The 9,778-nt window shown below is 49.9% G+C and overlaps 1 protein-coding gene across 1 annotated transcript; it reads left to right on the top strand.

Annotated features, from left to right (window-relative positions):
• Positions 1 to 4,151: 4,151 nt before the first annotated feature.
• Positions 4,152 to 8,534, top strand: LOC122943252. The gene is made up of 2 exons (XM_044300837.1): positions 4,152 to 5,293; positions 5,982 to 8,534. Exons 1-2 carry the CDS (start codon positions 4,198 to 4,200, stop codon positions 7,478 to 7,480), a joined length of 2,595 nt encoding a protein of 864 aa, XP_044156772.1. The 5' UTR covers positions 4,152 to 4,197; the 3' UTR covers positions 7,481 to 8,534.
• Positions 8,535 to 9,778: the final 1,244 nt, after the last annotated feature.

Below are 9,778 nucleotides of genomic sequence, written 5' to 3'. Positions count from 1 at the left end.
CACTGCGCTCTCTTTATAGTTCACCAAGCCCAGCGCCGTACATTAGACAGCAGCAATGCTTTGTACTGCAGCTCATCTCCTTTCACTTAAATGGGACTGAACTTAAACTAGGCCATGTGACTGATATACAGTGACATTACTGGCTGCCCAACAGTTGATTGGCAGGTGTCCCGGGAGAAGGACGCCGGCCGATCCGATATTGATGACCTTTCCTAAAGATAATCTTATACACCTCGCTGGTTCTGTATTACACTGCAGTTTCTCTGCACGAGAATCTGGGTGGAAAAATCACATGTAATCCGCAATCAGTGCAGGCTGTGTGTGAATGTGTTGTTTGTGCCATATTTCTTTTGGGGCCCCACTTAAAATTTTGCCCAGGGCCACACTTTGTCTAAAACCGTCCCTGGCCATGAAGTGGTACAATCCGCACAACTCGCTGCAGCAAAGACAATGGACAGTGTAGCAGATTTAGGCTACTTTCTCACTTGCGTTATTCTTTTCCGGCACTGAGTTCCGTCCTAGGGGCTCAATACCGGAAAAGAACGGATCAGTTTTATCCCCTTGCATTCTGAATGGAGAGCGATCCGTTCAGGATGCATCAGGACGTCTTCAGTTCAGTCATTTTGACTTTCAGGACGGAGATAATACTGCAGCATGCTACTGATTTATCTCCTTCCAAAATTCCGGAACACTTACCATTGAAATGCATTAATGCCGGATCTGTCCCCAAGTGTTCCGGCAAAATGGATCCGTTTTTGCGGTCTGCACATGCTCAGACCGCAAAAAATGTGGAAAAAAATAAATGCCGGATCCGTTTTTCCAGATGACACCGGAAAGACGGATCCGGCATTTCAATACATTTGTCATACGGATCAGGATCCTGGCGCGTCTGACAAATGCTATCAGCTTGCATACGTTTTGACGGATCCGGCAGGCAGTTCCAGCGGCGAAACTCCCTGCCAGAATTCTCTGCCACAAATGTGAAAGTACCCTTATATACACGCTGTATGCGATTCTATATTTGCTCCGTATGAACGGCGCCGCTGATCACACACGAGGTGAAGCAGACGTGATTCATACACACCGCTCCTTGACTCTGAATGGATAGAACTTCATTAGACCCTTGATGGAACAAGCTTATTACATGGAAACAGTTCACTGCCCCCATAACATGAAGGTCACGGCCACATCACCATCCAGGTATTATTGATTTTCCTTTTACCCATCATTTTCCTTGTTCAGTGTCAGTGAAATGGGGAATACTGACGACAATGACTTACATTATGAGGGGAAATACTCTGGGGCGTCTGATCGTCCTGCTGTTTATCTACTGAAAGCACATCTACCACCTGCGTGAGAAAGTTATCATCTCGTCTGATTGGCAGGAAGCAATGGAGAAGAGAGAAGAAAGATTTGTATCACTACTGCTGATCGCAACAATGTTTCAAAATTGATTGTTGATCTGTTCATCACATTGCTTTGAATGTTATATCACACCCCCAACCAAGACATGAAAGTTCAGACACACCACATGCAACACTCTCCAGATCTTTCTGTACTGACCCTGAGTTACATCCTGTATTATACTCCAGAGCTGCACTCAATATTCTGCTGGTGGAGTCACTGCTGGTGGAGTCACTTTGTACATACATTAGTTATCCTGTACTGATCCTGAGTTACAACCTGTATTATACTCCAGAGCTGCACTCACTATTCTGCTGGAGCAGTCACTGTGTACATATATTACATTACTTATCCTGTACTGATCCTGAGTTACATCCTGTATTATACTCCAGAGCTGCACTCACTATTCTGCTGGAGCAGTCACTGTGTACATATATTACATTACTTATCCTGTACTGATCCTGAGTTACATCCTGTATTATACTCCAGAGCTGCACTCACTATTCTGCTGGTGCAGTCACTGTGTACATACATTACTTATCCTGTACTGATCCCGAGTTACATCCTGTATTATACTCCAGAGCTGCACTCACTATTCTGCTGGAGCAGTCACTGTGTACATATATTACATTACTTATCCTGTACTGATCCTGAGTTACATCCTGTATTATACTCCAGAGCTGCACTCACTATTCTGCTGGTGCAGTCACTGTGTACATGCATTACATTACTTATCCTGTATACTGATACTACGTTATATCCTGTATTATACTCCAGAGCTGCACTCACTATTCTGCTGGTGCAGTCACTGTGCACATACATTACTTATCCTGTACTGATCCTGAGTTACATCCTGTATTATACCCCAGAGCTGCACTCACTATTCTGCTGGTGCAGTCACTGTGTACATACATTACTTATCCTGTACTGATCCTGAGTTACATCCTGTATTATACTTCAGAGCTGCACTCACTATTCTGCTGGTGGAGTCACTGTGTACATACATTACTTATCCTGTACTGATCCTGAGTTACATCCTGTATTATACTCTAGAGCTGCACTCACTATTCTGCTGGTACAGAGACTGTGTATGTACATACATTACTTATCCTGTACTGATCCTGAGTTACATCCTGTATTATACTCTAGAGCTGCACTCACTATTCTGCTGGTGCAGTCACTGTGTACATACATTACTTATCCTGTACTGATCCTGAGTTACATCCTGTATTATACTCCAGAGCTGCACTCACTATTCTGCTGGTGCAGTCACTGTGTACATACATTACTTATCCTGTACTGATCCTGAGTTACATCCTGTATTATACTCCAGAGCTGCACTCACTATTCTGCTGGTGCAGTCACTGTGTACATACATTACTTATCCTGTACTGATCCCGAGTTACATCCTGTATTATACTCCAGAGCTGCACTCACTATTCTGCTGGTGCAGTCACTGTGTACATACATTACTTATCCTGTACTGATCCTGAGTCACATCCTGTATTATACTCCAGAGCTGCACTCACTATTCTGCTGGTGCAGTCACTGTGTACATACATTACTTATCCTGTACTGATCCTGAGTTACATCTTATATTATACTCCAGAGCTGCACTCACTATTCTGCTGGTGCAGTCACTGTGTACATACATTACTTATCCTGTACTGATCCTGAGTTACATCCTGTATTATACTTCAGAGCTGCACTCACTATTCTGCTGGTGCAGTCACTGTGTACATTACATTACTTATCCTGTACTGATCCTGAGTTACATCCTGTATTATACTCCAGAGCTGCACTCACTATTCTGCTGGTGCAGTCACTGTGTACATACATTACTTATCCTGTACTGATCCTGAGTTTTACAGCAAGACACGGAGGCTCATATTGCTATCTCCTTCTTTACTTTCCACCAATAGCAGCAAAGAAGAAATTTACATAATCATAACAATAAAGGACCCTCCCCTCTCAGATCCTATAATAAGCAGTGTCCTCTTAGTAACTTCCTCTTTCTTTGCTGCTCCACCAAAGATAAGTTTATTCTGTGTTTCATGTGGTATTTTTGCATGTATGATGCCTGTATTTCATTACCCTGTGTTGCTTAGGGCTTGTCTATTATTCATAGTCTCTGCCCTTTGCCAGGTTTTATCATTCCCCTAGTTTTGGGCTAGTTGCTTCCTTGTCACCTGTAATCCCCTGCGCCTATTGGGTTTTTCGTTTGGGGGTCCCCCCTCCTTTTTTCCCCATCCTATCCTTGCCTCAACCACCGCGTTTTTATTCAAATTTTCGCTCCGTTTTACTTGGGAGGCGCTCTGCGCCTCTCCTCCTTCCTCCCTACCTTCATCCTCTGCGCCGATTCCGCCCCGCTGGTTCCCGGCGCTCTTGGTTTCGGCGGCAGCTTGCGCTTGGTTTCCCGCGGCTCCGAGATCTCGCGGGATCTCGGCGGCCATTTTGGGAACTCCTGCCCGTCCTCTCGCGGGATTTCGGAGTTTTCTGCCGTGCACGTCTGTCGCTCGGCTCCGGTTCGGCTCCTGCTCTGCGGCGCTTGGGGTGACTAACCCCTCTTTAGGTACCCACCTCCTCGGTCTTAGTGACCCCTAATATATCAGGCATCTGCCAGTTAGGTTGTCTGCCACTTTAGTAGCTTTAAATAAACTCCTAATATGTCTTCTGACCGCTCTCCGGCTGGGCCTAATCCCCCCCCCATCTGCTGGGGATCCCAGCTTACCACCTACTAGCGCACAGGCCCTGGAGCTACAACGCTCAGTGTCTAGTGCTATTATTGAGGCAATGGGATCCATGTCTTCTATGATATCCCAAACCATCTCTCAGGCCCTAGCTGCCCATGCCCCTGGCCCCTCTACTCAGTTGCCTGTACTCACTAACCCGCAGCCTACCATTGAACCTCCTGCCCAGGAGACCTTGACTGGTGTGATTCAAGCCACCCATGATAGCGCGCTTAGATCGCGCAAAAGAGCCTTGCCGCGTCAGGCAGAACGGACGCGAAAGTGGAAATGTGCTAGAGCACAAACTGATGATATAGATTCGGATGTAGAATCTGATATGGAGGCTTATGCGGAGGCAAGCGGCCAATCTGAAGGGGAGATGGAATCTGAATTTCCAGATGATGCTGGCCCTAGGCCTTCCACCTCTGGGTCCGTGGGCGCCTCCGCCACTGCCCCTAACACGGTTTCTACCCTGGTGGACCCCTCAGGCATCCCATTATTTGATCCTGATTCCCTCCACCACCCTAGGTCGGCGGAGTGGCTGCCAGTGGCTCATGTGAGCGATTACCTGGAACATTGGGTGCGCCGTCCTCTTAGCAAAGAGGCGCGCAGCAAGCTCCGAGCTGAATGCCCCAGACCATTGATCCCCAACAAGGTCTGTGATACGCCATCTGTGGATCCAAAGATGACCCAGTTCTTGGCTAAAACCGGCTGGAACCCCTGCAAGGGGTTAGATTCCGCAATTAGGAGTTGTCAGGATAAACTCCTTGACATCTTTGGCCCCCTCGCCAAAATTTTTGAGATGGCCGAATCGGCCAGAGCGGACGGCTCTCCGATAGATCCGGAGGAGCTTACTGGCTGGATACAGAGGGCCATTTGTATCGCGGGCAGCACAAACTCCTCCCTGGCCATTGAACGGCGTAAAGCCATTTTGTTTAAAATTGACCCGAAATTGGCCAACCTGGCACTCACTGAGTCAGGAAGGGATGCTCAGGGTCTGCTGTTCGGGGATTCCTTTATTAAGGACCTCAGCAGATACGTAGGGGCATTTACCGCCCTGGACAAGGCCCAGTCCTCCATGAGAAGGGTCTTTCAGGGACGGGTCTCCACTAGGGCCGGCAGTAGTAGGGGCCGTCTGTCCGGCCGCTCCAGTTTCCAGGCCCGCAGCTCGGGCAGAGGCTCCTTCAATCAAAGACCGCCCTTCCAGGACCAAAGGAATCCTCCTCCGTTCTTTCCGGCCAGAGGCGGCCAATGGCGTTCGAGGTCTGTCCGGGGAAATCCCAATTTCCGAAAGTCCTTCGGTAAGTCTTCCCCCAGTGGGGGCTTCTTTGGTTCCTTGTGTAGGGGGCAGACTCCGTCTTTGTTTCCACGTTTGGTCCAGCATTACATCAGACCCGTGGGTTCTGACCACTGTACAGGGGTTCCACATAGAGCTCACGGGTTCACCGAACCTCATTCCTTCTCCCCCACCACTTCCCCTAGCCCCACCAAACAGAGAGCTCGTGGACTTAGAGCTGTTTTCCCTTTTTCAAAAGAGGGCGATAGAGAGGGCCCCTTCCGCCCCGAGGGGCGTGCTCAGCAACATCTTCCTAGTTCAGAAGAAAGGTGGGCAAATGCGTCCGGTTATAAATCTCCGGGCCCTGAACTCCGTGGTGCGCTACCGCCACTTCAAGATGGAGGGTATTCACCTCCTTCGGGACTTACTGATCCCAGGGGACTGGATGGTGAAACTGGACCTCAAAGATGCCTATCTGACGGTCCCGATAGCCGCTTCGTCCAGGGATCTCCTGCGCTTCTTGTGGAAGGGCGAAGTGTGGCGCTTCACTTGCCTCCCGTTCGGCCTTTCTTCGGCGCCATGGTGCTTTACCAAGCTCCTGCGTCCGGTCGTTGCCTGGCTGCGGAGTCGGGGTGTACGTCTAGTCATCTATCTGGACGACATCCTCATTATGCATCAATGTCAGGCGGCGCTGCTTCGGCACCTTCAATGGACGTCGGACCTCCTTTCGGCTCTTGGTTTTCTACTGAACCCCGAGAAGTCCTGCCTCACGCCGTCTCGACGGATGGAATTCCTGGGCTTCACGGTGGACTCTGTTGCGGAATCTCTCAGTCTCCCGTCAGAGAAATTGCGGACGATCCGCAAGGAATTGAGACATGCCCTTTCAGCGTCGTCCCTGTCCCTGCGTCACCTGGCTCGCATTATTGGCCTGTTGGCCTCCTCCATCCAGGCGGTGTTTCCAGCCCCCCTCCATTATCGGGCCCTTCAGCGCCTGAAGATTGCTCACCTTCGTTCCGGGGCCTCGTTCGCGGACATGGTGGTTCTGGATCAGGAGGCTCGGGAGGAACTTCGTTGGTGGTTAGACAACTTGGAAGCCTGGAACGGCAGAGCGATCTTCGGATTTCAACCGGAATTCACGATAGAGTCGGACGCGAGTCTCCTGGGCTGGGGTGCCCACTGCGAAGGTGTCTCCACCGGGGGTCGGTGGTCGGAGGCCGAGAGCCATCTTCACATCAACGCTCTGGAACTCCTGACGGGCTCGTTTGCCATCCGCAGTTTCTCCAATGGCATGGCGCATGCCTGCATCCGATTACGTATGGACAATGTGTCGGCGGTCCGCTATGTCAATCACCTGGGCGGCACCCAGTCGGCTACCTTGGCGCGACTGGCGAAGGAGTTTTGGTCCTACTGTCTCTCCAGGGACATCATGGTGCAGGCGGAGTACCTTCCGGGTCTACACAACGTCCGGGCGGATCGGAGTTCCCGCTGCTTCACGGACGGCAGCGACTGGAGGCTAGCGCCTGAGATGTTCTCCACGATCTCGGATACCTGGGGCCCTTGCGCCGTGGACCTCTTCGCGTCACGGCTCAATACTCACCTTCCCAGGTTCTTCAGCTGGCGCCCGGATTCGGAGGCGGAGGCGGTGGATGCGTTCCTTCAGGACTGGTCTTCGGCTCTGCAATACTCGTTTCCTCCTTTCGCCATGATCCCGAGGATGCTGCTGCAGGTTCGTCGTCAGGTTGCGGAGTTGGTGGTGGTGATCCCCTTCTGGGGGACTCAAGCATGGTACCCGGTTCTCCTGGAACTCCTGACGGACGTGCCTCTCCTCCTTCCGGGTCGGACGGATCTCCTCCAGGGCCCTCTGGGTGCTCCTCACCCCCTGCTGCTCGACGGCTCCCTTCAGCTCCTGGCGTGCCCGATCTCCGGACTCCCGGAGAGGTCGCAGGCATTTCGGAGGCAACTAGACGCCTCCTGGACAACGCTTGGGCTCCCGGCACCCGAAAATCTTACCGGGCAGCTTGGGTTAGCTGGTGCGTGGAACGGAACCTTGATCCCGTTTCGGCGCCTGTGACCCATTTGCTGCAGTTCCTTACATCCCTTTTTGAGGCGGGAAAGGCTTATCGGACCATTAATTTGTTCCGTTCAGCGATTTCTTCGACTCATCAGGGTTTTGATGGCGTTCCGGCGGGTCAACACCCTTCGGTGTCACGCCTGCTACGTGGATCGCGCTTGGCTCGGCCTCCTCGGCCTCGCTTCACCACTACGTGGGACGTTTCCCTGGTCCTCTCTTTTCTCTCTGCGTGGCCTGAGAACGTGGCTCTTTCTCTCCGGCAACTGTCTGCCAAGTTGTTGACCCTCTTTTGTCTCATTTCTTGTAAGAGGGTTTCCGATGTCAGGGCTTTGGATCATGACGCTAGGTCCTTTTCTCCCGAGGGCGTCACGTTTAACATTACGCGGCGCACTAAGACTAATATTCGGTCTGTCTCTTATCCCTGTTTCCCGTCTTCCCCGGCGCTCTGTCCGGTAGCCTGTTTGCGGGAGTATGAGTCGCGTACTAGGACTCACCGCTCTGCGGACGTTCCGCAACTGTTCCTCTCCATCCGCCATCCTTTTGGCCCGGTGTCTAGTCCCACGTTGGCGCGTTGGATGAAGTGGGTCATGTCCCTGTCTGGGATTGATACGGCGGTCTTTACCGCTCATTCGGCCAGGGGCGCGGCTGCCACTGCCCTGGCCGTTTCGGGGGCTCGTTTGGAGGACATTTTGCGTTTGGCTGACTGGTCTACGGCCGCAACGTTCAGAGAATTTTATTTTCGTCCGCCCCCTCATGTGTTTTCGTCGATTATTGATCAGCTTTGAACTTGCAATATGAGCCTCCGTGTCTTGAGGTAAAACTAAATGATTTTCCTATTTCATGACGTAAAGTCATAGTTTTATTAAAGACACGGAGGCGAGTATTGCCCGCCCTGGGTTGTTCCTGCCCGCCCTTTTGTGGTTTTAATTTGTTGGACTGTTTACATTGTCGATTCTGGTTATTTATTACGTATACTTGCATAGTTGTATTGCTGACTGTTTATGGTTCTGTTTTCAGCGACCTTATAATGTACGACCGTTTCCTGGGTCGGTTTTTGTTCAGTTTCTGCCTGCCTCTTACACTGGCTATATTATTTGCTTTGTTTCAGGTTGAGGTTCCACGAAGTATGGACTTCTGCGTTGTTCCCGGTTTCCGGAGGTGTTAGCCATGTTGGCTTGAGTTCTACGACGTGATGGACCGGTTGTTTATCATTCTCGGGTCCAGTTTCCGGTTTCGGTTCCAGTTCCGGTTATGAAGTTGGTGTTTCGGTTCCAAAGAAAGAGGAAGTTACTGAAGAGGACACTGCTTATTATAGGATCTGAGAGGGGAGGGGCCTTTATTGTTATGATTATGTAAATTTCTTCTTTGCTGCTATTGGTGGAAAGTAAAGAAGGAGATAGCAATATGAGCCTCCGTGTCTTTAATAAAACTATGACTTTACGTCATGAAATAGGAAAATCATTTAGTTATATCCTGTATTATACTCCAGAGCTGCACTCACTATTCTGCTGGTGCAGTCACTGTGTACATACATTACTTATCCTGAACTGATCCCGAGTTACATCCGGTATTATACTCCAGAGCTGCACTCCCTATTCTGCTGGCTTTTAAGTCCCCCAGCATTCTGTTTGTTCAGCATCTTCACTAATTTTGATATTGTCCCCTGCTCAGCCTTTGGTGGTGATTGTACACAAGTTTAATTACTGTTTCCAATTACAAACAGCAGAATTGTGAGCACAGCTCTGGAGTATACTTATTATGTATAGTACATCTTTATGTAAACTTTAAGGAGTCATGGTTTAGGAGAACCTTGTGTGATCCTCTAGAGCCGCATCGTCTCCTCTTTCAGTGACATTTGGTGAGGGCGCGTTTGCTGACAGGACACACGATGGCGACTTTCCTGTTGGATGTTTATATATTGAGACGGTTTCTTTATTGGGAAAGTCAATAAATTAGACTCGGCAAGACTTCCTACTCACGGAGAAAATTCTGCCACCCCTCCCCCACACAACGAGAAGACATTTCATTTACACTTCGCTGTCTTCATCATTTTCGCTTTTAGAAGCTGCCGAGTTCAAAAGCCGCCGCCGAGCCGCAGAGATGTTCCTTTTATTCCGGATATCATGTAAATTGTTGGGATTTTTTGTCTGCACCTTCTTGTGTCTATCAAAAACCGCGAGCTTCCAAAGTGATTAAATATTTCAAATATTTGGTGATCCTCTCAATGTGGAGATAAAGGGGCCACGGCTCAGAAACGACAGAGGAAAGCAAGATTAAAATTTAAAGCACGCAGCGCGA

This window comes from Bufo gargarizans, chromosome 7 (genome assembly GCF_014858855.1).
Source record: "Bufo gargarizans isolate SCDJY-AF-19 chromosome 7, ASM1485885v1, whole genome shotgun sequence".
NCBI classification, from domain to species: domain Eukaryota; kingdom Metazoa; phylum Chordata; class Amphibia; order Anura; family Bufonidae; genus Bufo; species Bufo gargarizans.
Note: the sequence above shows the minus strand (reverse complement) of the source record. Positions and strands in the feature narration are given on the sequence as shown.

Excerpts from the sequence above, each read along its gene's own strand:
- LOC122943252 (XM_044300837.1), top strand. The coding sequence starts at position 4,198 with ATGGGATCCATGTCTTCTATGATATCCCAAACCATCTCTCAGGCCCTA. Across the intron at positions 5,294-5,981 it reads CGGCCGCTCCAGTTTCCAGG|CGGCGCCATGGTGCTTTACC; the intron begins CCCGCAGCTCGG and ends TCGGCCTTTCTT.